This window comes from Nycticebus coucang, chromosome 9, assembly GCF_027406575.1.
Source record: "Nycticebus coucang isolate mNycCou1 chromosome 9, mNycCou1.pri, whole genome shotgun sequence".
NCBI classification, from domain to species: Eukaryota; Metazoa; Chordata; class Mammalia; order Primates; family Lorisidae; genus Nycticebus; species Nycticebus coucang.
In genome coordinates this window covers 35,935,797-35,963,746 of record NC_069788.1, presented here as the reverse complement: position 1 = coordinate 35,963,746, position 27,950 = coordinate 35,935,797, and the positions used below count along the sequence as shown (strand labels likewise).

At 47.4% G+C, this 27,950-nt stretch overlaps 2 protein-coding genes across 2 annotated transcripts in view; both read left to right on the top strand.

Annotated features, from left to right (window-relative positions):
* The first annotated feature begins 8,065 nt into the window (after window positions 1–8,065).
* Window positions 8,066–12,516, top strand: MAD2L1BP (MAD2L1 binding protein). Its single transcript, XM_053601558.1, has 3 exons — window positions 8,066–8,210; window positions 8,981–9,240; window positions 11,557–12,516. The coding sequence occupies exons 1-3, from the start codon at window positions 8,165–8,167 to the stop codon at window positions 12,061–12,063; spliced, it is 813 nt and encodes a 270-aa protein (XP_053457533.1). The 5' UTR covers window positions 8,066–8,164; the 3' UTR covers window positions 12,064–12,516.
* A 3,380-nt stretch (window positions 12,517–15,896) lies between these two features.
* Window positions 15,897–27,950, top strand: part of RSPH9 (radial spoke head component 9) — a 29,005-nt gene continuing 16,951 nt past the window's right edge. Inside the window, exons 1-4 of the mRNA XM_053601557.1 lie at window positions 15,897–16,225; window positions 19,585–19,750; window positions 25,323–25,452; window positions 26,368–26,514. Coding sequence (XP_053457532.1) covers window positions 15,897–16,225; window positions 19,585–19,750; window positions 25,323–25,452; window positions 26,368–26,514 — 772 coding nt within the window. The remainder of the gene's footprint in view (window positions 16,226–19,584; window positions 19,751–25,322; window positions 25,453–26,367; window positions 26,515–27,950) is intronic.

Sequence of the window (27,950 nt, the reverse complement as noted above, 5' to 3'; positions counted from 1 at the left end):
CGAGGTGGGGCCCTGCACAAGCCACGCCCCCGCCTTCCCTGGCATCCAGGCGCGTCAGAAACAGCCGCGGGGCACCACGGGATATAGAGTCCCCAGGCCTGGGACCTCGCTCAAAGAAGATTGCCGCCACCCTACAACTCCCAGAAGGCATCGCGGCGCGAGTGGCCGAGCAGTTGTATTAGGGGGCGTGGGCAAGGAGCGCGCCTTTGTGCGCAAAGGCCTAAGGGATCTGTAGTCTGATTCACTGTCCCCGCGCTTGGAGCGGGTCTATTTCTAGGGTCTAGGAGGGAAATTTAGAACCCCGCGACCTGCGGCGAGGACGATGACCAATGGCGAAGAGCTTACATCATAATCGCGCTCTATGGGCGCTCCTGGGTCTGACCCCTTAACGCAGATTTTAAACAAGTTTTGGACCTGGTTGAAGAATTCAGGGCTACAGGTCCTTCCAGCCTTCTGGCTCCGCCTCTGCCTCAGTTTCTTCCCCAGTGGCCCGCGTGCCGTAGGGGTGAGTCAGGGCGAACGCCAGGGCGGAGGCGGATGATGGTTATCCTAATTACAGCTGTTATTGTTGCGATGATTATGCCATCTTTACACAGTAGTCAACTGCTTTATTACCAAGCTGGCACCGTCTGGGGGCTGGTTTTAGCAGCCGGAGGCACCACGGTGGCCGCGACACGAGGCCAGAATCCATAAACCACCTTGCTGCCTGAAGGCTGCATGGGTGCCCAAAGCGAGTATTCCCTCTCTCCTTTGTTTTGAAGCAGAACCAATCAGGGAGAACCGAGTTTGATTTTAAAAACAGGACTGTAGGAGGGGCCTGGTCCCTACTGAGGGCGGGGCTGGGGCTTGGGTTACATCAACCACAGCGAAGTCTGTGGAAGTGGCCTGGAATAGAAACTTGGCCTAGGGCCCCTGGGGATTGTTGACTGACTTTCTTGCCAAGCCTTTCCTGCTCTTTAGGACTCTTGCAGTCAGCAAAGAGTAAACACATTCAGTACACAAAATATGAGAAAGGCAGGGTGGAGGAGCAGTTATGCTGGGCTGGGAGTCAGGATGCCAGGGTTCAATTCCCATGGCTGTCTCATTACTCACTACCCACAGTGTGTCCATCTTCCCGCTCTTCACAAACAGCTAGGTTAATTTTTTTTTTTTTTTTTCAGTTTTTGACCAGGGCTGGGTTTGAACCCGCCACCTCTGGTATATGGGGCCGGTGCCCTACTACTTGAGCCACAGGCGCCACCAAGCTAGGTTAATTTTTAACACCTAAAAATTAAATAGCTCTTCTCTCCAGAACTCAGTTTTCCTTGGAAAACAAGGAGTCGCAACAGTGACTTACCTCTGGTGATCCCTTCGGGCGTTCAGACTTGGTGGAATCCATGGCTTCCTCACAGGGGCACAAGGAGGGAGGTAGGTCTACTGATCATGTAATTGCTGTCCACGTGGCATAACTTTCCAAAACAGTGAGAGCAAAAGGACCTAAAACTGCAAAAACCGTAGCAGAGCATAGGCCAATTATGAGCATTTTCAAGGGTTGAAAGGGAATGTGACTTTTCTCAGTTGTGCTATTGAGGGAAAGGTTATGCTGCAGAGGTCAACACCTAGTCAGGGGCATAGGCTTACCAGAGAAACCGGGGAACTGCTGCTCAGAGACTGAGTCTAGAGAGCTCAGAGATCTCAAGAAGGATGGGAACCGGAAGGGAGAGATAAAACCATCACCCCCAACATTCTGACTATAACCAGCTCTGGGCCTTCTAGATAACCAGGCCCTACTGCATTTGACTGATAACACTTGTCCCTTCACATATATGGATCTTTCAACAACCAACCTCGACACACAATTTCACGTCATCCATCCCAATCCCCTAGTCTCCTAAGTGGGGAACTTTAAGATAACCTATTCTGATATCCCATTCTTGACCAACTTGGCCTACCAGACCACTGTGGCTTTCACAGACCACAGTGAAAGCTAGCAGAGGAGCAGGCAGAACAGGAATGTGAATGTCTGTCCCAGAGCAGATCAGGGTCTTGGGGGATGGAATATGTGTTCAGTTTCCTGGAGGCGTTGCTTATCAGGTACCTATGAGATGGTTGACTGTGGGAAATATATGTCATGGATGCAAACATACACACCATATATGAACATTTTCGTGGCATGTAATTAGTCATTTGTTTTTGTGCATAGTTCCTTGGCATAAGTTTAAACTCAGAGTTAGTCTTTCGTTGTGTGCTTTCTTGGTTTTGTGTCATGCCCAAGCAACACCCACTCCTAGATTATGAAGTATTCTCTAATATATATATATATATATTTTTTTTTGGCCAGGGCTGGGTTTGAACCTGCCACCTCCGGCATATGGGACTGGTGCCCTACCCCTTGAGCCACAGGCGCCGCCCTCTCTAATATTTTATTCTAGGATTTTTGAGGTTTATATTTATGTTTAGATCTTTAATCCATTTGGAATTTATCTTTTCATAATGTATATGTAGGAATTGGGTTTTTTATTTTCCTAAATGGATAGGAAGTCCTCTCAAGTTAATTTTCTTTGAAAAGTCACTATCAGGCAGCTCCTGTGGCTTAAAGGAGTAGGGCACCGGCCCCATATGCTAGAGGTGGCGGGTTCAAACCAGCCCCAATCAAAAACTGAAAAAAAAAAAAAAAAGAAAAGTCACTATCATTGGCTTGGAGCCTGTAACTCAAAGGTGAGGGCGCCAGCCACATACAGCAGAGCTGGCAGGTTCGAATCCAGCCCGGGCCTGCCAAGCAACAATGACAACTACAACAAAAATAGCCAGGCATTGTGGCGGGCACCTATCGTCCCTGCTACTTGGGAGGCTGAGGCAAGAGAATCGCTTAAGCCCAAGCATTTGAGGTTGCTGTGAGCTGTCATGCCATGGCACTCTGCCGAGGGTGACATAGTAAGACTCTGTCTCAAAAAAAAAGTCACTATTGTCATATATGATAAACCTCTGTAATTTGACCACCCAAGAGACTGGTAACAAACTGGTCAACATACAGATGTAGTCAATGTAAGGAGGTAGGCCTGCTGTACTGATACTATAAGTGGTGCGGGTCCAGTCTATGAAAATTAGGTCAACTTAAGGAGGTGCTCAGTGTAGGGAGATGGTCAACTATAGAGGCTCTTCTGTAGTAGGATGTGCACATGCATGGATCTGTTTCTGGACTCTCCTGTTTATTACTGAGTCAATGCCACAGTAATTTTAATCATTGTACTTTTATATTATGTTTCGACCTCTGGTCCCGCTTCCGGAAACAAACCCTTTTCTGGCCTCCATGACCTGACACTTGTCTGTTTTGTTTTGTTTTGTTTTGTTTTTTGAGACAGTCTTACTATGTCGCCCTCGGTACAATGCTGTGGCATCACAGCTCACAGCAACCTCAAAAAACAAACAAAAACAGGCTCTGCTCCTGTGGCTCAAGTGGCTAAGAGGCCAGCCACATACACCTGAGCTGGCGGGTTCAAAACCAGCCCAGGCCCGACAAACAACAATGAAGGCTACAACCAAAAAAATAGCCAGGCATTGTGTTGGGCACCTCTAGTCCCAGCTACTTGGGAGGTGGAGGCAGGAGAATCACTTGAGCCCAGGAGTTGGAGGTTGCTGTGAGCTGTGATGCAACAGTACTGTACCCAGGGTGACAGCTTGAGGCTCTGTCTCAAACAAACAAACAAAAAACCCAAAAAACTTCTCTGTGTACTCCTCAGTCTCCTCCATAGGTTCTTCACTCTCTTTGGTCATCCCCTAAACATTAGTGCCTCCATCCTTATTCTACGCATCCTCCCTGTGAGATCTTACCCCCTCCCACACTGATGACTTTCAAATGACATTCCTACTTCACTGTCCTGTGGAGATACCAAACTCAATCTCTGAAAAATTGAATTCATCGGGTGGCGCCTGTGGCTCAGTCGGTAAGGCGCCAGCCCCATATACCGAGGGTGGAGGGTTCAAACCCGGCCCCGGCCAAATTACAACCAAAAAATAGCCGGGCGTTGTGGCAGGCGCCTGTAGTCCCAGCTACTTGGGAGGCTGAGGCAAGAGAACAGCTTAAGCCCAGGAGTTGGAGGTTGCTGTGAGCTGTGTGATGCCACGGCACTCTACCGAGGGCCATAAAGTGAGACTCTGTCTCTACAAAAAAAAAAGAAAAATTGAATTCATCTTTTCTCCCTTACTTCCCAATAAACTTGGTCCTCTTTTAGCATTCCCTCCTTCATTGAATGGCTATACAGTTGCTGAAATAAGAAACCTGCTTGTTTTATTTATTTATTTATTTATTTTTGAGACAGAGTCTCAAGCTGTCACCCTGGTTAGAGTGCTGTGGAGGCACTGCTCACAGCAATCTCCAACTCTTGGGCTTAAGCGATAATACTCTTGCCTCAGCCTCCCAAGTAGCTGGGACTATAGATGCCTGCCACAACGCCCAGCTATTTTTTTGTTGCAGTTGTCATTGTTGTTTGGCAGCTGGGGCTGGATTCGAACCCACCAGCTCCAGTGTATGTGGCTGGTGCTTTAGCTGCACCAAGCCCTTGTTTTCTTTTTTTAAAATAATTTTTTATTGGGTCAGTGCCTATAGCACGGTGGCTAGGGCGCTGGCCACATGCACTGGAGCTGGCAGGTTCCAACCCAGCCTGGGCCTGCCAAATAACAATGACAACTACAACTAAAAAATAGCCAGGTGTTGTGGACAGCACCTGTAGTCCTAGGTACTTAGGAGGCTGAGGCAAGAGAATCCCTTGAGCCCAAAGAGTTTGAGGTTACTGTGAGCTGTGATGCCATGACACTCTACCCAGGCTGACATAGTGAGACTGTCTCAAAAAAAAAAAAAAAAAAAAAAAATTGATTTTTGAGACAGAGTCTCACTTTGTAGCTCTTGGTAGAATTGCTCAAGCAATTCTCACAGCAACCTCAAAGTCTTGGGCTTAAGTGATTCTCTTACTTCAGCCTCCCAAGTAGCTGGGACTTCAGGAAACCCACCACAACGCCTGGTTATATTTAGAGATGAGGTCTCACTCCTGCTCAGGCTAGTTTCCAGCTCAGGTAATCCACCTGCCTTGGCCCCCTCAGAGTGCTAGGATTACAGGCATGAGCCACTGCACCCGGCCCAACCTGTTTGTTTTCTTGAGAGTCTCTATTTCTCCTTAGATCAATCGCCAAGTTATGCTCACTGGACCTCCTAAATATCTCTAGGATTGATCCTATTCTTTCCAATCCGCTGTGACTACCCTAGTTTAGGCCTCTTTCACCTTGCCCTCAGGTAATTGGATTTGCTACCTCTAATTGGTGTCCCTGCCTTCTCCCTTATCCTTCCTGTAATCCAATCTCTACATTGGTTTAAATTTATTTATTTATTTTGAGACAGAGCCTCAAGTTGTCGCCCTGGGTAGAGTGCTGTAACATCAGAGCTCACAGCATCCTCCAACTCCTAGGCTTAAGCAATTCTCCTGCCTCCGCCTCCCAAGTAGCTGGAATTACAGGTGCCTGCCACAATGCCCACTATTTTTTGGTTGCAGCTGTCATTGTTGTTTGGCAGGCCTGGGCTGGATTCGAACCCTCCAGCTCAGGTGTATGTGGCTGGCGCCTTAGCTGCTTGAGCCACAGGTTCAACCAGTTTAAATTTATTTTTTATTTCATTTTTATTGTTTGTGATTCATTGAGGGTACAAATAAATAGATTACACTGATTGCATCTATTTATTTATTTTTTTTTTTTTTTTTGAGGCAGAGTCTCACTATGTTGCCCTTGGTAGAGTGCTGTGGCAGCACAGCTCATGGCAACCTCAAACTCTTGGGTGTAAGTGATTCTCTTCCCTCAGTCTCCCAAGTAGTTGGGACTACAGGCATCCGCTGCAACGCCTGGCTATTTTTTTTTGTTGCAATTGTCATTGTTGATTTTAGCTGGTGTGGGTGAGGTTCGAATCTGCCAGCCTCGGTGTATGTGGCCCGTGCCCTACCCACCGAGCTACGGGTACTTCCCTATTTTTTTTTTTTTTTGAGACAGTCTCACTTTGTTGCCCCCAGTAGAGTGCTGTAGCATCACAGCTCACAGCAACCTCAAACTCTTGGGCTCAAGCAATTCTCTTGCCTCAGCCTCCCAAGTAGCTGGAACTCCAGGTGCCTGCCACAACGCTTGGCTGTTTTTTGATTTTGTTATTGTTATAGTGGTTATTGTTGTTTAGCAAGCCTGGGCCGGGTTTGAACCCTCCAGCCCCATGTATGTAACCCTGGCGCCCTAACCACTGAGTTATGGACACAGAGTCTGATTGCATTTCTTAGATAAAGTCCCTCTTATAATTGTGACTGGCTTAAATTTATAAAATGTAAGTTTAGGATCGGTGCCTGTAGCTCAGCAGCTAGAGCGCCAGCCACATACAGCAGAGCTGGCAGGTTCGAATCCAGCCCAGGCCTGCCAAACAATAATAACAACTACAACCAAAAAATAGCCAGGTGTTGTGGCGGTTGGCTGTAGTCCCAGCTACTTGGGAGGCTGAGAGAAGAAAATCACTTAAGCCCAAGAGTTGGAGGTTGCTGAGAGCTGTGACCCCATGGCACTCTACCAGGGCAACATAGTGAGACTCTTGTCTGAAAAAAAAAAAAAAATGTAAGTTTATGGGTGGTGCCTGTGGGTCAAAGAGTAGGGTGCCAGCTCCCATGTACCAGAGGTGATGGGTTCAAATCCAGCCCCGGCCAAAAACTGCAAAAAAAAGTAAGTTTAGGGGCGGTGCCTGTGGCTCAGTCGGTAAGGCCCCGGCCCCATATACCGAGGGTGGCGGGTTCAAACCCAGCCCCGGCCAAACTGCAACCAAAAAATAGCTGGGCGTTGTGGCGTGCACCTGTAGTCCCAGCTACTTGGGAGGCTGAGGCAAGAGAATCGCTTAAGCCCATGAGTTGGAGGTTGCTGTGAGCTGTGTGAGGCCACGGCACTCTACCGAGGGCCATAAAGTGAGACTCTGTCTCTACAAAAAAAAAAAAGTAAGTTTAATTACTTCACTCTCCCACTTTAGGCCTTTCAAAGCTTCCCCATCTCCTTGCAAGATCAAGTTCAAAGTCTAACTTAGCCTATGTGGTTCTGCCATGATCTGGCACTTTCATTCACTACAACCTAATCTCTCTCTCTCTCTTTTTTTTTTGCAGTTTTTGGTGGGGGCTGGGTTTGAACCCACCACCTCTGGCATATGGGGCCAGCACCCTACTCCTTTGAGCCACAGGTGCCACCCTCTTTTTTTTTTTTTTTTTTTGAGACAGAGTCTCACTCTGTTACCCTGGGTAGAGTGCTGTGCTGTCATAGCTCACAGCAACCTCAAACTCCTGGGCTCAAGCAGTCCTTGCCTCAGCCTCCTGAGTAGCTGAGACTATGGGACTGCAGCACCTGCCACAACGCCCAGCTAGTTTTTCTATTTTTAGTAGAGATGGGGTCTTACTTTTGCTCATGCTGGTATGAACTGAACTTGAACGATCCACCGGCCTCAGCCTCCTAGAGTGCTAGGATTATAGGCATGAGCCACTGCACCTGGCCTACAACCTCAAGTCTTTACAATATGAACTCTTTAATTCTTTGAACAGAGGATACCATTGTCTCAAGATTTCGAAGAGCACTAGGCCCTTCTTTTCACCTTGCTGACTTAACTCATCCTACTGGTCACAGCCTCACATGTTTCTTCTGGGACCACACCTTCCCATTTCCAACCCTTGCTGGCTTGGGTGCCCCTGCTCTTCGCTTCCACAGCCAGCGCACCATCCCACTGTAATTCATTTCATGGTATTGTATCTATAGTGAATCCCTTGAGGACAGGGCCCACTCCTGGCTTGTTCACTACCCCATCTCCAGCACCTAGGACAGGGCTGGGCACTAAGTAGGTGCGTAGTGAGTAGTGAATATTAAGAGTGAATGGATGCGTGAGGGCGGGTGTCTTCTGGAAGGCAGCGCTCAGTGGCCAAGAACGTCTGGGTTCCCTGAGGACTAAGGGCCAAACGTAACCCGTGCCAGGTTAAGGAAGGAACGCTAGGCTCAAATCCCAACTCCGCCCAGCCTCTGCCACACTGGTGACGCCCTTCCCTCTTCCGGCTTAATCAAGCCGGAAGCGGAGGCGCGGACTTCCCATAGTGCCCCGCGGGGTGCTTATTCTAACCGCACGCAGGAGAGGGAGGAGGTCGTAATGGCTGCACCGGAGCCGGAAATGCAGTCCCCCGCTGAAGTCGGAGGTAACGCGCGGGGTCCAGAGTGTGGGGAACTTTGGAGACCTGTCTTCCTACTGCCGTTCCCTCCAGTCATCTAGCCCTTGGCTCTCTTTCAAGCCTGTCTTCCTTGTGTCCCACCTGGTTCTGGCTCTGCCCGTGACTGACTCCATTACCCTGGATCCTTTTGGTTCATCCTTTGTCATCCTTTCGGCGTTCAGGATCCCTCTTGACTACATTTTCGACTCATTTTCCTAGATTAAAGTTCACTGCTTTCTGCGAGAAGTCCTAGGCACCGCTTCCGAAATCCCCCCCTGTCTTGCTCTGTCTCTCCAGCTAGAGTGCAGTGGCAGCGTCAGAGCTCACTGCAAACTCGAACTCCTGGGTTCAATCAATCCTGTCTCAGCCTCCGGAGTAACTAGGACTGCAAGCCTGGGCCACTATGCCCTGATAATTTTTAAAAATTTTTTGTTGATACGGGGTCTCGCCCTTGTTCAAACTGGTGTTGAACTCTTGACCGCAAGCAGTCCTCCCCCCTCACCTTTCCAAAGTGCTAAGATTACAGGCGTGAGCCACCAGCGCCTGTCCCCCTCTCACAATCTTGCCATTACTTGAAACACTCTAGGCAACAGGGTTGGGGAATCTCTTTCGGGCATAGCCCAGAGGAGATTGTAGAGAGTATGTGCACTTGTTAGGATGTCCCCTTCATAATGGTAACTCATTGGGTGGCCACAGGAAACTGAGTTTGGCCTTTAGGTTTTTCATTTTTCTCCTTTGTCCCTCTTTTCACCTTCCAGATTTGGAGTGGTATGAGAAGTCAGAAGAAACTAAGGCTCCCCAGGTAGAACTACTTGAGACTACCCAGGAACCTCTCAACCCTTCGGAGTCCTTTTGTCCAGGAGACTTCATAATACCAGTGGTGTTTCCTGGGCCTGTGAGCCAGGAGGGCTGCTGTCGCTTTACTTGTGAACTTCTAAAGCATATCATGTACCAACGCCAGCAACTCCCTCTGCCCTATGAACAGCTTAAGCACTTTTATCGAAAACCTTCACTCCAGGTAGGCAGAGGCTTTGGGAGAAAGTTGGTGGCTGTTAAATGGTAGGTAGGTAGAAGGGAGTCTAAGAAATCTTCAGGGCCTGTCACATTCTCCCCACTGTAATCTTTGATAGTTTAACCCTGCCAGCCTTTTTTCTTGTCCTCCCTTTCTAAAGCTCCTATGTGTTGCATCTGGACTTTAAAGAAGTGGCTTTTTAAATATTTTTCTTTTTGGAGACAGAGTCTCACTTTGTTTCCCTTGGTAGAGTGCTCTGGCGTCATAGCTCACAGCAACCTCAAACTCTTGGGCTCAAGAGATTCTCTTGCCTCTGCCTCCCAAGTAGCTGGGACTACTGTCGCCTGCCACAACGCCCAGCTATTGTTTTTTTGTTGTTGTTGCAGTTGTCATTGGGTTTTAGCAGGCCCAGGCCAGGTTTGAACCCACCAGCCCCGGTGTATGTGGCCAGCGCTGTACACTGAGCTAAGGGCGTTGCCATGAGACGGGGTCTTATTCTTGCCCAGGCTGGAGTGCAGTAGCCTGATCATAGCTCACTGTAACTTCTAGTTCCTGAGCTCAATTCCTGCATCATCATCCCAGAAGTTAGGACTATGGTGTCTGCCACCATGTCCCTCTAATTTTTCTTTCTTTCTTTTTTTTTTTTTTTGAGACAGACTCTTAGTATGTCACCCTCAGTAGAGTGCTATGGCCTCACAGCTCACAGCAACCTCAAACTCTTGGGTTTAAGCGATTCTCTTCCCTGAGCCTCCCCAAGTAGCTGGGACTACAGGCACCTGCCATAATGCCCGGCTATTTTTTGTTGCAGTTATCATTTTTGTGTTAGCTGCCCCAGGCTGGTTTCGAACCCGCCAGCCTCAGTGTACCATAACCACTGTGCTACTAGGTGCTGAGCCAGTCCAGCTAATTTTTAAATTTCTTTTAAATATGGGGATCTTACTATGTAGCCTAGCCTGGTTTCAAACTCCTGGGTTTAAGTGATCCTCCCACAATGGCCTCCCAAAGTGTGTTGGGATTACTGGTGTGAGCCACCACACCTGGCCCAAAATCATCTTTGTTAGTCAAATAACCTTCATTCCTCTTATCACTCTCATTCAGTAAAATATGTCACCTCTGTCATGCCATCCAGTCTCTTTGATTACTTTAGTTGCTTATATCTGCATGTCCTCTGGCTTGAGAGAACTGTCTTTGCTGTTGTATTTTTGCTGTTGTTGAGATAGAGTCTCATTCTATAGCCCAGGATAGAGTGCCATGGCATGATCATAGCTCACAGCAACCTCAAACCCCTGGGTTCAAGCAGTACTCCTGTCTCAGCTTCTCAAGGAGCTGGGACTACAGGCTCCTGCTACAATGCCTGGCTAGTTTTTCTGTTTTTTAGTAGAGACAGGGTCTCGCTCTTGGCCAGGCTCGTCTTGAACTTCTGAGCTCAAGTGATCTACTTGTCTTGACATCTTGGAGTGTTAGGATTACAGGCATGAGCCACTGCACCAGCCTGTCTTTGCTGTTCTAAATGCTGCAGAATTATGGTTTTGTGCAAAGAATATGTTTTCCTTTCCTTTTTTTTTTGAGACAGAGCCTCAAGGCATCAGCCCTGGGTAGTGTGCTGTGGCATCACAGCTCACAGCAACCTCCAACTCCTGGGCTTAAGCGATTCTCTTGCCTCAGCCTCCCAAGTAGCTGGGACTTCAGGCACCCGCCACAACGCCTGGCGATTTTTTGGTTGTAGTTGTTGTTATTTGTCAGACCCGGGCTGGATTTGAACCCGCCAGCTCTAGTTTATGTGGCTGGTGCCTTAGCCTCTTGAGCTACAGGTGCTGAGCCTCTATTTTCCTTTTTTTTTTTTTTTTTTTGTAGAGACAGAGTCTCACTTTATGGCCCTCGGTAGAGTGCCATGGCATCACACAGCTCACAGCAACCTCCAACTCCTGGGCTTAAGCGATTCTCTTGCCTCAGCCTCCCAAGTAGCTGGGACTACAGGCGCCTGCCACAACGCCCAGCTATTTTTTTTTGGTTGCAGTTCAGCCAGGGCCGGGTTTGAACCCGCCACCCTCGGTATATGGGGCCGGCGCCTTACCGACTGAGCCACAGGCGCCGCCCCTCTATTTTCCTTTTCAATATAAATGTCCTCTGATAGCATCTTGGCTATGGCAGTTCATTGAGCTAAAAATCCAGTCCTCTAAGTCAGAAGAGTTTTTCTTTTTTTTTTTTTTTTTCAAATTCTTTTTTTTTTATTGTTGGGGATTCATTGACAGAAGAGTTTTTCAAAGGGCATTAGCTGCTCCCTACCTTGTCTTCCTCTCATACCATTTTTTGTCCTCATAGGCAGAGGAGATGGTGAAAAAGAAATCTCGGGCTGAGGTGAGCAGCAAGAAATGCCAACAAGCCCTGGCAGAACTAGAGAGTGTTCTCAGCCACCTAGAGAGCCTGTTTGCACGCACACTAGTGCCACGAGTGCTGATCCTCCTTGGGGGCAGTGCCCTATGCCCTAAGGAATTCTATGAACTGGACTTGTCCCGTCTGCCCCCCAACAGTATGGACCAGAGCCTGAGCACAGCAGCTTGTTTGCGCCGTCTTTTCCGAGCCATTTTCATGGCTGATGCCTTTAGCGAGCTGCAGGCTCCTCCACTCATGGGCACCATCGTCATGGCACAGGGACACCGTGACTGTGGGGAAGATTGGTTTCGACCCAAGCTTAACTATCGAGTACCCACCCGAGGCCACAAACTGACTGTGACTCTGTCTTGTGGTAGACCTACCATCCAAACAACAGCTTGGGAGGATTACATTTGGTTCCAGGCACCAGTGACGCTTAAAGGCTTCCATGAGTGAACAAAGGTGCTGCCTAAATCCTGGAAACACAATGGCTGAATTATATTTTTCCCTATGGCACTAAGTCACCCACCTCTTGCTTGGAGCAAGAGTTGCTTCCTGGTGAGAGAGGAGGGTTCTTCTCTTTTGGCTGTCTGCCTCCCCTTCTCAACTTCTGGTGGGCTGATGGTGTGTAACTGTAATAATCATTGTTGAATAACATCTCTGAATCAAAGGTTGATTTTCCCAGTCAGGGCTTGGTCAGCTATTTCTGTTAGAAGCTAGAAAGCAAAGATGGGTTCATTGATAAACACTCCTATGGAGGTGGCCCTTTTCTGCTTTTTGCTATGCCCTTCAGAATTTTTAAGAGGGTCATAATGTGGGTCATGAACTTATATATAAAATAAATAGATTCATATTAAATTTTCCTGAGACTTAATCACCAGGAAATAGTGGCAAATGATTTTAAATTAAAAAAATAAATTTTAAAAAAGAAAAACAAATTTCTTAATTCTTTTGACTTACAGAGACTGTTCTAAGACAACTCTCAGAGGTATCTATAACCTTGTTCATTCACAAATGGTTACCTGTAGCTTTGTATGTGACAGGTGCAGCTGGTAGTCAATCAGGAGAGGGGAAAGCTGCAGCATGTCAGTTTTAATTAAAGTGATTGTTGGTTAATCTCATGCCATGTGCCAGGAGTGGGGTGATGAGGCCAGCAGAAAGGATCCTGCCACCCCAACCAACTTTTGGGGGCCCTAAATTGTCCTGGCCTATTCTGCCCTTCAGATCTGAGAAGCAAATGTCAGAAGAAGGAGGGCTGTGAGACTGGGCTGCAAAAAGAAAACAGTCTTTGTAAAGCCTGATTGAATGACAGAAGCCCCCAGGATTGTCCTGGGGTCTTGTAGGATTTGTTCCCAATGGCCAGATGTTCCTTCTGGAGTTTTGCCAACCTTGTCCCTACTACAGCTGTTTGATGTCTGCTGGCAAAATCATCCTTAAGAAAAACCCTGTCCTGATGCCTGTGATTCCACACTATTCTGACAACCAAATGTTGACTTGACATTGTCCTGACAACCAAGTGTTGATGCTTCTTGTCCCTAGGGAAAGAGGATATCTGCTTATTTTCTGGAATTAAGTTGAAGAATCCTCACCTTGCTCTGGTACTGGAGATAGGTGTGTGCCTTTATGTAAATACATAAATGGGGACAGAATACATATGTTGCAAGGTTGCTGGATTAATGTATATAAAGTACTTGAAACATAGTATAAAATATATATACAGAATAATGTATATATTTTGTATATATATACAAAATACTGTATATATACTATAAATACTTTTATAGTATTTTACGTACTATATAATATACATACATACTATATGTATAGTATGTACAACCTCTATAGTTGACTACCTCCTTAAGTTGACCTAATTTTCATAGTCTGGACATGATTCACATGTATGTATCAGTACAGTATGCCTTGTTCCTTATGTTGACTCCCTCCGTATATTGACCAGTTTGTTACAGTCCCTTGGGTGCTCCACTTACAGAGGTGGTTTTACTAAATATTTTAAGCACTTAATGTGTCATCTAATCATTATTATTTTGAGACAGTCTCACTATGTCACCCTTGGTAGAGTACGGTGGCATTACAGCTCACAGCAACCTCAAACTCTTGGGCTCAAGTGATTCTGTTGCCTCAGCCTCCCAAGTAGCTGAGAGTACAGGTGTCTGCCACAACACCTGGCTATTTTTTCTTGTTGTTGCAGTTGTCATTGTTGGTTAGCTGGCCCAGGGCGGGTTTGGGGGCAGAGTTCGAACCCACCAACTTCAGTGTATGTGGCTGGTGCCGTAACCACAGTGCTATGAGGGTGCCGAGCCACATTATCTAATCCTAACCATATAATGTATATATTATTGCCATCATTTTTAGATGAAGTTGGGGAGACTGAGTAACTTGGCTAGGTAGTGAAACCTGGGTTTGAATCTGGTCTTCCTAGCTGCAGTGTCTGGGTGCTCTACCAAAGATGTTAGCATTAGGAAGCTGCATGATTTCCCTTGTCTGGCTGGCTTCAGGTTCTAGTTCCTGACTTGGAGCCTGCCATTAATAGGTGATAAATAAGTACAGAATCAATGAGGACAACATTTGGGCTGTTTTCTGTGGTATGACCACTTGAAACACATTTTACCAGCCAGAATTTTAATAGGTTTTCTGTCTGTTGCTATCTATACCTTACAGAAGGGGAACTAGGGCATATCTCTGAAGTAAAGGCTGAGAGGTCTGCCTAAAGGGAGTGGAGGAGTTGTGAACAAGGAGGTTATAAATTGTTCTGAGATGACTCATAAAGGTGAACCAACTCCTTGAAATATTAATTTTAAAAGCCTTCATAAACAATGCCTAGACAACAAAAATAATCATTTGGGTAATTTAGACACTTATCTGTCGGCTTGGCATTGGGGCTCAGTCGTTCTGATTTCATGAGTTTTCTTCATAGAAATAATTGATGAAAAGGTCAATTAACAAGGTGGGGCTCAGTGGCTCACACTTGTAATCCTAGCACTCTGGGAGGCCAACGCAAGTGGATTGCCAGAGCTGAGGGGGTTTGAGACCAACCTGAGCAAGAGACCCTGTCTACTAAAAAAAAAAAAAGCAGAAAAACTAAGCCAGGTGTCCTGGTGGGTGACAGTCCCAGCTACTTCAGAGGCTGAGGCAAGAGGATCACTTGAGCCCAGGAGTTTGAGGTTGTTAGCTATGATGCCATGGCACTCTCAGTCTCAAAAAAAAAAAAAAAAAAAAATTAACAATAAAGCGCATCTCCTTCCCTATCAACAGGTTTTCCGAAGAACCTGCTTCCTGCTTGTGATTGTCCTTGGCTGGGGATTTCAGAGCTGAAGAAGTCTCCAGCCCAGGGAGTGAAAAGCCCAGCTTCAGTGGACTTCTAATCTTTCTGTTGCTATCATCTGGATCAAATCAAAATAGTTGTGGGTGGTAGTTAATGGGTAATTGTAGTCTGTAAATGTCACCTTTTGTACCCCTCTTTTTTTTTTTTTGAGACAGAGCCTCAAGCTGTCGCCCTGGGTAGAGTGCTGTGGCATCACAGCTCACAGCAACCTCCAACTCCTGGGGTCAAGTGATTCTCCTGCCTCCGCCTCCCAAGTAGCTGGGACTACAGGCACCGGCCACAACGCCCAGCTGCTTTTTTTTTGGTTGCAGCTGTCATCGTTGTTTGGCAGCCCCAGGCTGAATTCGAACCCACCAGCTCAGGTGTATGTGGCTGGTACCTTAGCTGCTTGAGCCACAGGCACCGAGCCTTGTAACCCTCTTCACACTGTCCTTTTCCAAAGTGTTGCCTAGACCTTCATGTATTATTTAGAATAATTCTGTGGAAGGTGTTGGTAAAAAAAAAAAAAAAAAAAGACATCTGGTGAAGATGGGAGAGAATTGAATAGGTCATTATGTAAGACTTGGCTTGGTGTGGGAAGTTGGGGGCGATTGTCAGAATCTTATACTTTTAGTGTCAGGAGAAATCTCCAATTCTTCACAGATATTTAATTCTCAGGACAAGAAGTGAGGTAACAGGGATGAAATAATATGACAGTGTTGGGGTTGTGTATTGATTTTCTTCACAAGCCCTCACTGCATACAGTAAGGACTCGATAAGTGTCTGCTACGTGAAAGGGCTCAAAAAGGAACAAAATACCCATGGGACTGGTGTGGATTGGGACCTCCAGCTCCACTCTGTGGCCTAACATAGAGTAGTGGAAGCCAGGCCGTCCCAAATTCGGAAAGGAAAAGGGAAGGGACTAGTATATTTAAGAAGGCGAGCAGGGCTGCAGGCGGTCAGTGGGATGGGTGGAATCCTCCTTCCTGCAAAAAGGGCGGAGCTTGGGTCTCCATGGAGACGGCTTCTGCTAACAACCCGGCGGGCGTTGAGCAGAGCCGCGGGCCTGATGGACTCCGAGGGCCTCTTGCTGTCGCTAGAGCTGGCGTCCGGAAGTGGGCAAGGCCTCAGCCCGGACCGTCGGGCCTCCCTGCTCACTTCCCTTATGCTGGTTAAGCGCGACTACCGCTATGATCGGGTCCTTTTTTGGGGCCGCATCCTCGGTCTTGTCTCCGATTACTACATCGCACAGGGTCTGAACCAGGATCAGCTCGCACCACGCAATACGCTCTACAGGTGGAGGCTGCACCCGGGGTGGAGCGAGGTTGCGGGCTGCTAGGAGAGGCGGCCACCCGGAGGCAGGGAAAGGCCAAGGGTCTAGGACTCGAGAGGGGCGGAGCCTATGGGGTCCGGGAGGCAGGTGGGCAGGATCTGCGGCGAAGGGAACAGGGAAGGTCTGAGGGGCGGGGCCTGGGACGGAAACGAGCGCGTAGAGGAAAGGGGTGGGGACTGGGAAGTCTGAAGGAGAGGCTAGAACCGAGGCTGAAGGGGAGGGGAAGTGAATGGGTGAGGTAGAGCGGGCAAGTCCCTGGGAGGATGGGTTCTCGGCCTGGAGGCCCAAGAGGAATTTAGATGCCGCTGGGTTTATAATAGAGGAAGGGCCGTGAACGAAAGTGAAGCAAGGGTAAAATTCCTGGAGAACGCAACTAGAGAAGCCAGGTGTGAGCCAGGTGCCGGGCCTGGGAGGCACTCAATTTGGAGAAAGTTCAGACGTGTGGAGGTGGAGTGGTGCTGTTAGAAGGTCGTGAAGCATCTTTGGTGGAGGTGTCGGCTATGCAGCAGAAGGCCTTTTGGAAACAAGAGAACGAATGCAGAATGCGGAGAGAAGGGGTGTAAAACTGGGGAAAATTCCCGGAACACTGCTACACAGGACCATCCAGCTTCTTTTTTTTTTTTTTTAATTGAATCATAGCTGTGTACATTAATGCAATCATGGGGTCATCCAACCTCTTTTTGAATACTCCTGGCGACGATACGGAGTTACTACCTTATATAGCAGCCATGCAGGCTCCAGGTAGTTGGAGACTTCATTTGTCCATCCATGCATCAATCCAACATTGCCTGGATTGCCTGTGGCAGACTTGGGGTTGCAAAGATGGCTAAGCCAGGACCTCTGTCTTCGAGTTACTCACATCCTAGGGAGAAGACAAATGTGTCACTCAACAATTACAGTACACCGCAGTAAAACTAGAACAGGGGTGTACACAAAGGGGGACCAAGGTGAGCATTCTTGTAGAGAACTGAATAAGATCACTAGGGGAGTAGCTTGCACTGAGTTCTGAAAGATGAGCAGGAGTTCTCCAGACAGGTGTCTGGGAAAGGCAAGCCAGTTAGATGGAACAGGTCAACATACTCTTGGTGGCTGGAGAAAGCTTGGAGTGTTTGGGAGAGCAGCAGTAGGTAATGTGACAGTGGCAGTGTAGGTGTTGTATAGGACTGAATGGGGAGATGGAGGGGTTTGAAGCTTGTCTAGAGGTCTTGGAGAGCTACTGGGGGACTTTAAGCAAGGAGAGCCTGCTCAGATTTGAGTGGGCAGAATGGCTTGGAAGTGGGGTGAGCATGTAGGAGTCCCTTGTGTCCAGATGAAGGGATCTGAAAGGAAGAGGTAGCTGAGGAAATGGAGAGGAAGGGATGGATTGAAAATATTTAAGTGGTAGAAAAAAAAGAAAAAAAATTTAAAAAAGAAAATATTTAAGTGGTAGAATTGGCAGGGTTTGTGACTGACTGAATGAGAATGGTGATGAAGGAGAGGTCAAGGCTGACCCCTCCTTCCAGCTCAGGCAGCTGAGTAAGTGCTGCCACCACTCACTAGGAGAGACTTCAGGGAGCAGGATAGGGGGAGACATAATGAATTTGGTGTGAGGTACCTGGGGGCAGGGTATTAGGAAGTCATTTCAAAGTACAGATCTAGAGTCCAGAATAAAAAATTGTACTAAAGATAGAGATTTGGCATTCATTACATTTGATTTGATGAGCACCTACTATATGCTACATAAGCATTGATTTGGGTACCAGGAATTCAGTGGTAAATGTAGTTCTTGTCTTTATGGAGCTTGCACTGTAGTGTGTGTGTTGGAGAGTAGGGAAGTGGAGACAGGCAGATAAACATACACATTTATTACATGTCAGATGTGTTAAATAATAAGGGTGATCCAGAATACAGAATGGGGTACTATTTTAAATAGGGTGGTGAAAGGTCACCTTTCTGATAAGGTAACTAACATTTGAGAAGACACCTGAAGTGATTGAGCTATGTGGATGTCTGAATTCCAGACAAGTGCAAAGGCCCTGAGGCAGGTGTGTGCTTAGTGTTTTTGTGGAACCTCATAGAGACTAGTGTGGCTAGAGAGGAACGAGTGAGGGACAGCATTGTAGGACATGAGATCAGAGAGGTAAAAGGTGGGAAACAATCTGCAGGGCCTTGTGGGGCATTGTAAGATGTGGCCAAATGGGAAGCCACCCTGTGGAAGCACAGAGCCCTGACATGATCTGGCTTAGGTCTGCACAGTTGGGCAGAGACTAGTCTGAAGAGTGAGTAGAAGTGGCAGCAGGGAGACCAATGAGGCATCTATTGCAATATCTAGGCAAGAGGGGATGGTGGCTTGGACCAGGGTGGAAGCAGTCAGTGGCAGTGGTGAGAAGGGGCTAAATTCTGTGTACTGGTGGCAGTAGCTGGTTTTCTGGAAGGCAGGTGGATAAGAATGCAGAGAGAAAATAGGGGTGAGAATAGTTGCTGGAAATACTTAAGGCACTGGAGGAAGGAAAAGGGAGATACCAGAGGAAGTAGAAATGGAGATGCATTTAAGTTGGTTGTTAGGTGTCCTTGATGGCCTTCTCCCAAGAAGGTTCTTGGCATGATGGGGGCAGAAATCATGGTACAGTGGGTACAATGTTCTGAGATTATTGTTCAGAGCTGGGGAAAAGGGAAGGAAGGGCAGGAACAGCATTTTCTGGAGGTACAGAGATTCGAGGGCTGTCATTTTAGTAGGATGAGCAGTTGTTATGTTGAGAGGGAATTGGTGGAGAGTGAAGGGCAAGAAGATGAACAGAGACCAACTGGGGACTCAGGCTGGGAGGCTATTAGAGAAGAGTGGGAGGACCTCCTTTCCTGGTGGGAAGTGAGGAAGAAGAGACCAGGCAGGGCTTGGTGAATGCTCCTGAAGACCTCAGCAGAGGGGGAGATTCTTGAGGTGAGACTGTGCTTTCTGGAGAAAGGGAAGGAAATGGTTGTGCTGTTGGCTCAGTAGACAGGCTGAGCATGAATTTAGGGGCCACCAAAGCAGGGGTGCCTAAAATTAAGAATCCTACTCGGAATTTCACAGTCTAGATATTTAGGAATAGGCTCATTTAATACTCAGCATATATGAAACTTTTGTGAACTTTAAAAAATAAAGTTGAATTTGCCACATGAATGAGGGCAGGATGCACAACAGGCACTCAGGGCTTCTAAGGGTCTTGAAACAGTGTTGAGAGGAGTGATGGGAATTCCAACAGCTTTTCTTGGGCCTAACCCTCTAGGGGGAAGGGAAGGTGGTAGGAAGAATTGGGTGAGGAGGGGAGTTGGAATTCAGAGACGGTGTGGATGTTGTTGGCAGCCTGAACTGCACAGAGTGGAGCCTCCTGCCCCCTGCCACAGAGGAGATGATGGCGCAGATATCTGTGGTGAAGGGCCGCTTCATGGGGGACCCCTCACATGAGTATGAACACACTGAGATACAGAAAGTGAATGAGGGTGAAAAGGCCTTTGAAGAAGAAGTAGTGGTGAGTGAATAGGAGGAGAGGGGAAGGAGGGCCTGACAAAGAGGGCTTGGGCTGTAAAAAAAAGTCACCTTTGCTACTGCCAAGTTGGGTATGGAATAGCTGGGTGTGCCTGTATCGTCTCCTTGAATATGTACAACTCCATGAAGTTGGGACGTTACTTTCCAGGTAGTAGAGAGAATGACATAGGTTTAGGGAGGATAAGTGACTCACCCAGGCACACACCACTCCTGAGTAATGTGACGAAGAGAGTGGGTGGGTTGCTCTTGTGGAAGCCTGGCTCTGGGGTGGGGGCTGGGAAGAGAAGGGCTTGTGTACAGGCTCTTATAATTTAGTATTAGTTTTCATGTTACTAGAGAATACGTCTACATGGTTCAAAATTCAAAGGTTAAAAAAAGGAATATAGTAAATTTTCCTCCCATTTCTGTCCACCAGTCACACAGGTCGTCTCTCTGGAGGACATTAATGTAACTATTTTGCATGCGTGTGTGTGTGTGTGTGTGTGTGTGTATGCATGAGCACATACATATAGATGTGTGTCCAAATCTTTCCACTCAAAGTGAAGTCTGGGTCAGAAACATTGCCATGTCCTAGGAGTTAGGCAGATTCTTGAATCCCCGGTATCAGAAATGTGCACTTTAACAATTATCTGTATGAATTTGAATTTACATTGAAGGGTGAGACATTCTATGCAAATATTATACATACTTCAGTAAATACCTTACCTATATATATTCTCTTTTTACTTTATAAAACAAAACAAATGGCAGCACTTTATACTAATACATACAGTCCTATACCTTGCTTTCTTCACTCAACAATATATTTTGGAGATCTTTCATTTATTTATTTATTTATTTATTTTTAATACAGAGCCTCAAGCTGTCGCCCTGGGTAGAGTGCCGTAGCATCACAGCTCACAGCAACCTCCAACTCCTGGGCTTAAGCAATTCTCCTGTCTCTGCCTCCCAAGTAGCTGGAACTATAGGCACCTGCCACAACAACCGGCTATTTTTTGGTTGCAGCCGTCATTGTTGTTTGGCGGGCCCCGGGCTGGATTCGAACCCGCCAGCTCAGGTGTATGTGGCTGGCACCTTAGCTGCTTAAGCTACAGGCACTGAGCTTGGAGATCTTTCTATATCAGTGCCTTAAAGAGCTTTCCCATTCTTTTTAGCATTGTGGGAAAATACTATAATAACCAGCGTCTTATTCATGGAAATGTAGGTTTCCAAGTTTTATTTTTTTCATTTTTATTATTATTATTTTTGAGACAGAGTCTCACTATGTCACCCTTGGTAGAGTGCTGTGGCATCACAGCTCACAGCAATCTCAAACTCTTGGACATAAGCGATTCTCTTGCCTCAGCCTCCCAAGTAGCTGGGACTACAGGTGCCTGCCACAATGCCCGGCTGCTTTTTTGTTGTTGTTGTTGTTGTTGCAGTTGTCATTGTTGTTTAGCTGGCTGGGGCTGGGTTTGAACCCACCAGCCTCAGTGCATGTGGCCAGCACCATAACCACTGTGCTATGAGTGCTGACCTGGTTTCCAAGTTTTAGGTCTGACAAAGACTGCTATAATAAATTATCTCGTACAGACTTTTTTTTTTTTTTTTGCAGTTTCTGGCTGGGGCCGGGTTTGAACCGGCCACCTCCGATATATGGGGCTGCATCCTACTCCTCTGAGCCACAGGCATCACCCTTTTTTTTTTTTAACTTTATTCAAATCAACATGAGGGTACAGACATTATTTCCTTTTTTTTTTTGAGACAGAGTCTCACTTTTTTGCCCTCAGTAGAGTGCTGTGGCATCACAGCTCACAGCAACCGCCAGCTCTTGGGCTTAGGCAATTCTCTTGCCTCAGCCTCCTGGGTAGCTGGGATTACAGGTGCCCGCCACACCACCCAGCTATTTGTTGTTGTTGTTGTTGTTGTAGTTTGGCCAGGGCCGAACCTGCCACCCTCAGTAAATGGGGCTGGCGCCCTACTCGCTGAGCCACAGGCACCACCCCAGACATTATTTTCAATGTGGGCACTTTATCAGAAGGATAAACTCCTAGAAATGGAATTACTAAAGCAACAAGTTAGGAGCTTAAGTTTTGAGACTAGCCAAGCCCAGAATTTGAAACCCAGCCTCTGCACTTGAATCCATGTGGTACCAAAAGTTTAGGTCTTGGCTCGGCACCCGTCGCACAGTAGTTATGGCACCAGCCACATACACAGAGGGTGGTGAGTTTAAACCCGGCCCAGGGCAGCTAAACAACTGCAACAAAAAAATAGCTGGGTTTGGTGGCGGGCTTCTGTAGTCCCAGCTACTTGGGAGACTGAGGCAAGAGAATCACTTAAGCCCAAGAGTTAGAGGTTGCTGTGAGCTGTGACGCCATGGCAGTCTACCGAGGGTGACATAGTGAGACTCTGTCTCAAAAACAAAACAAAAGTCTGGGTCTAGGCCAGACATGGTGGCTCATGCCAGTAATGCTAGAACTCTGGGAGGCCGAGGCCAGTGGAGTGCCTGAGTTTAGGAGTTCAAGACCAGCCTGAGTAAGAGTGAGACCTTGTCTCCACTAAAAATAGAAAACCTAGCCAGGCATAGTGGTGCACAGCTGTAGACCCAGCTAATTGGGAGGCTAAGACAAGAGGATTGCTCAAGCCCAAGAGTTTGAAGTTGCTGTGAGCTATGATGCTACAGCACTCTATCCAGGGCAATGGAAAGAGATTCTGTCTTTAAACAAACAAACAAAAAAAAGGGCGGCGCCTGTGGCTCAGTCGGTGGGGCGCTGGCCCCATATACCGGGGGTGGCGGGTTCAAGCCCGGCCCCGGCCAAACTGCAACCAAAAAATAGCCGGGCGTTGTGGCGGGCGCCTGTGGTCCCAGCTACTCGGGAGGCTGAGGCAAGAGAATCACTTAGGCCCAGGAGTTGGTGGTTGCTGTGAGCTGTGTGAGGCCACGGCACTCTACTGAGGGCCATAAAGTGAGACTCTGTGGCTACAAAAAAAAAAAAAAGGGGGGGGGCGGTGCCTGTGGCTCAGTGAGTAGGGCGCTGGCCCCATATACGGAGGGTGGTGCAGCCCCAGCCAAACTGCAACAAAAAAATAGCCGGGCCTTGTGGCAGGCACCTATAGTCCCAGCTGCTTGGGAGGCTGAGGCAAGAGAATCGCCTAAGCCCAAGAGCTGGAGGTTGCTGTGAGTCCCGCGACGTCATGGCACTCTACCAAGGGCCATAAAGTGAGACTCTGTCTCTACCAAAAAAAAAAAAAACAAAGGGTGGCGCCTGTGGCTCAAAGGAGTAGGGCGCCAGCCCCATATGCCGGAGGTGGCGGGTTCAAACCTAGCCCCGGCCAAAAACTGCAAAAAAAAAAACTAAAAAGGGTGGCGCCTGTGGCTCAAGGAGTAGGGTGCCGGCCCCATATAACAAGGTGGCAGGTTCGAGCCCAGCCCCAGTTTAAACAGCAAAAAAAAAAAGTCTGGCTCGGCGCCTGTAACTCAGCAGCTAGGGTGCCAGCTACCTACACCAGAGCTGGCGAGTTCGAATCCAGCCGGGGCCTGCCAAACAACAATGACAACTACAACAACAAAATAGCCATGCGTTGTGGTGGGTGCCTGTAGTCCCAGCTACTTGGGAGCCTGAGGCAAGAGAATTGCTTAAGCCCAAGAGATTGAGGTTGCTGTGAGCTGTGATGCCACGACACTCTACCCAGGGCGATAGCTTGAGATTCTGTTTAAAGAAAAAAAAGTCTGGGTCTAAGTCTGAAAAGCCTCAGCTGCAACTACTGCCCCCTCCAATTTGACAAACTTCATCGCCCCAAGTTTTATTTTCTGTAAAACTGAAATATTTACTTTCCAGGCTTATGTAGGTTAAAGAGGTGACATATTCAAAACTCCTGGTCTAGGCACTTATGAAAGCTTAGTTTCTGTCTCCATTCAAGTTGGCAGCCCATGGGAAATAAGCAGCTCTGTGATTCAGTGCAGGCCTCTATTGATATGTTTCCCTTGCTAAGTGCTACTTTCCCCCAGATAAAAGGACTTCTATGAAGTCCTTTTGTTCAAGGTTGTCCTCAATATTAATTGTAACCAAATTTTATCTGTGTAAAAAGGTTATAATTTGTGGCTCAGCACCTGTAGCTCAGCAGTTAGGGCACCAGCCACCTACACCGGGGCTGGTGGGTTCGAACCCAGCCCAGGCCTGCCAAGCAACAATGACAACTACAACAACAACAAAATAGCCAGGCATTGTGGCAGGCACCTGTAGTCCCAGCTACTTGGGAGGCTGAGGCAAGAGAATCAATCGCTTAAGCCCAAGAGTTTTAGGTTGCTGTGAGCTGTGATGCCACAGTACTCTACCAAGGGTGATAAAGTGAGACTCTGTTTCAAAAAATAAATAAATAAATAAAAATAAAAAACAGAAAAATTAGCCAGACATTGTGTGGGGTGCCTGTAGTCCCAGCTGCTTGGGAGGAGGATCACATAAGCCCAGGAGTTGAAGTTACTGATGAGCTATGATGAGGCCATGGCACTCTAACATGGGCAACAGAGTGAGACTCTGTCTGAAAAAGAAAACGAGAAAGAGACTAGAGGGAAATGTACCAATATGTTATTAGTAATTATCCTTAGAAGGTGGGATTTTGAGTGGTTTTGATTCTCTTAGGTATGTCTTTCTATTCCACAGTAAATAGAATTGCGTTTATATTTTAGAAAGTTAAAAGAAGCATCATTTAAACTTGATGACTTGATGTATGGTATGCTTCTAGAAGAGAACATAAACTGTTAAAGGTGCCCTCTCAGTGAGGGCAACTAGGGTGTTGGGGACTGGCATGAGAGGAAGACTGATTTTTTTTTTTCTTTGAGACAGAGTCTCAAGCTGTTGCCCTTGGTAGAGTGCTGCAGTATCACAGCTCCCAGCAACCTAAACTCTTGGATTTAAGCAATTCTCTTGCCTCAGCCTCCCGAGCAGCTGGGACTACAGACACCCGCCACAATGCCTAGCTATATTTTTGTTGTTGTTGCAGTTGTCATTGTTGTTTAGCTGGTCTGGGCCGGGTTCGACCTGCCAGCTTAGATGGTATATGGCTGGTGCTATGGGAGCCGCCGAAGACTGATTTTTTTTTCTTTTGTTTGTTTGGTATTTTTTAGACAGAGTCTCACTATGTCACCCTGGGTAGAGTGCGGTGGTATCACAGCTCACAGCAACCTCCAACTCTTGGGCTTAAGCAATTCTCTTGCCACAGCCTCCCTAGCAGCTGGGACTACAGGTGCCCGCCACAACACCCAGCTATTTTTGGGTTGTGGTTGTCATTGTTGTTTGGCAGGCCCAGGCTGGATTTGAATCCACCAGCTCCAGTGCATGTGGCTGGCGCCCTAGCTGCTGAGCTACAGGTGCTGAGCCCTGATTTTTTTTAATATACCACTTGTATGTATCACTAATTAAAAAATAAATAAATAAATAGAAACAAGAAAGAAAATCATGATAGGAAGGCTTTCTCAGTGTGGTCTTTGTGGTCCTGGTGTCTACACTGTGGCCATTTGGGTGAGATGGGTTCAGTGCGCACATCCTGGCAGGATGGCCTCTTTCGTGTCTCTTTAGGTCCAAGTCAAGGAAGAGATCCGTTTGGTGTCCATCATTGACCAGATTGACAAGGCCGTGGCCATAATCCCCCGAGGTGCACTCTTTAAGACCCCTTTTGGACCAACCCATGTCAATCGGACCTTTGAAGGTGAGTTCTCTGGGGTCCCTTCTCAAGGCCAGGATGGTGTCTTTTCCCATGTATAGTCAAACACATATCTGGGAGTCCCAGGGAACCTGTCCACTTCCTTGCAGAAGGAGTAGCTGTGGCCATATCATTTGAGAGAACATGCCTAATGACCTGGCACCAGTGGATGATATGGGCTACCCAGTCACTGGACTTGGACTCTCTTCTCCCTGAGGGGATGACAGAGCATATGGTTGCGTGGTTCCCACAGCTTTACAGTGGTCATGGCCACCTGCCTCTTCCCACTTTCCTTCTCCTCAGACTCTCTGGACTCTTCTTTTTTTGAGACAGAGTCTTACTTTCTTGCCCCCAGTAGAGTGCCATGGCTTCTTAGCTCACAGCAACCTCAAACTCTTGGCCTCAAGTGATCCTCTTGCCTCTTCCCCCCAAGTAGCTTGGATTACAGCATCCACCACAATGCCTGGCTATTTTTTAGAGATGGGGTCTCACTCTTGCTCAGGCTGGTATTGAACTCCTGAGCTCAAGTGATGTTCCTTCCTCGGCCTCCCAGAGTGCTGGGATTACATGCATGAACCACCACACCTGGCTAACTCTTTTTTTTTTTTTTCAAGAGATGAGGTTTCACTATATTGCCTAGGATGGTCTGAAACTCCTGGGATCCAGTGATCCTCCTGCCTCAGCCTCCCAAGTAGCTGGAACTATAGGTGTGTGCCACCTTACCTGGCCTCCTTGGACTCTTTATTAGATACCTGGACCAAGTTTGAACTGAGGAAACACTAATCCCTCTCCTCCCTTCATTTCTCTATCAGTGGTTGACTGGGTTTTTTGCCAGCCCCTCCATGTGGTCCCAATGCAGGGAGAAAGGGGTCTGTGGGGTTTGGGCTGACCATCCTCTTCCTGCCTGCCGCTTCTTTCTAGGACTATCTTTGTCTGAGGCCAAGAAGCTCAGTTCCTACTTCCACTTCAGAGAGCCTATTGAGCTAAAGAATAAGACCTTGCTTGAAAAGGCTGACCTGGACCCCTCCTTGGATTTCATGGACTCCTTGGAGTATGACATCCCCAAAGGTAATAGGCGTTATCTCAAGGACATGGGTTCTGGCCCCAAGTCAGAGCAGTGTGCTGTGCCACCTGCCATTCTCCTCTGAGATTGGAACCAAGGACCTGGGTGGGAATTGGTGGTTCGCCATAGGTTGTTGAGGGTAGGATTTCCCCAAGGCCCAGCTCATAACAGACACTCAGTTAATATTTTCAAATGACAAAAGATAGGATTGTTTTCCATGTGCTTCCACAGAAAGAAAATCTCAGTGTCTCTGTGTCTCTTGATTTTCATAGCAATCTTGAATGGAGGCAGGTTGGGAATCTTCTTCCAAATATCCCTAAAAATACTGGCCATACGTACAGCTGAATTTTTATTAAATAGTTTTGGGGTTTGGCTTGGCGCCTGTAGCTCAAGCGGCTAAGGCGCCAGCCACATACACCAGAGCTGGCAGGTTCGAATCTAGCCTGGGCCTGCCAAACAACAATAACAACTACAACCAAAAAATAGCTGGGCATTGTGGCAGTGCCTGTAGTCCCAGCTACTTGGGAGGCTGAGGCAAGAGAATCGAGTAAGCCCAGGAGTTAGAGGTTGCTGTGAGTTGTGACACCATGGCACTCTACCTAGGGCAACAGCTTGAGGCTCTGTCTCAAAAAAGGAAAAAAAATAGTTTTGGGGTTCTAGCTGATGCTTGGCACATATATGGTACTCAATAAGTGGGCATTGGTTGACTGAATAGCAAGCTACCTGCTAAGGAAATGAGTTCTGTACATTTTCTTTCTGTTATGTGTGGTACTTTTTTTTTTTTTGAGACAGAATCTCATTATTTTGCCCTCGGCAGAGTACCCTGGTGTCACAGCTCACAGCAACCTCAAACTCTTGGGCTTAAGTGATTCTCTTGCCTCAGCTTCCCAAGTAGCTGGGACTATAGGCACCTGCCACACAGCACCCAGCTAATGTGTGGTACTTTTTAATCTTTTTTTTTTTTAATTTTTTTTTTTTTTTTTTTTGGAGACAGAGTCTCAGTTTATCACCCTCGGTAGAGTGCTATGGCATCACAGCTCACAGCAACCTCCAACTCCTGGGTTTAGGCAATTCTCTTGCGTCAGCCTCCCAAGTAGCTGGGACTACAGGTGCCCGCCACAACACCCGGCTATTTTTTTGTTGCAGTTTGGCTGGGGCTGGGTTTGAACCCACCACCCTCGGTATATGGGGCCAGCGCCCTACTCACTGAGCCACAGAGCCACCTGGTACTTTTTAATCTTAAAACATTCAGCTTTGGGTGGTGTCTGTGGCTCAGTGACTAGTGCACCAATCTCATATACCGAGGGTGGCAGGTTCGAACCCGGCCCCTGTCAAACTGCAACAAAAAAATATCCGGGCATTGTGGCAGATGCCTGTAGTCCCAGATATTCGGGAGGCTGAGGCAAGAGAATTGCCTAAGCCCAAGAGCTGGAGGTTGCTG

Bases quoted from the DNA above. Each gene is read 5' to 3' on its own strand.
- MAD2L1BP (XM_053601558.1), top strand. From the start codon at position 8,165: ATGGCTGCACCGGAGCCGGAAATGCAGTCCCCCGCTGAAGTCGGAG. The intron at 8,211-8,980 runs GTAACGCGCGGG...TTCACCTTCCAG, and splicing joins GTCCCCCGCTGAAGTCGGAG to ATTTGGAGTGGTATGAGAAG. The intron at 9,241-11,556 runs GTAGGCAGAGGC...TTGTCCTCATAG, and splicing joins ATCGAAAACCTTCACTCCAG to GCAGAGGAGATGGTGAAAAA.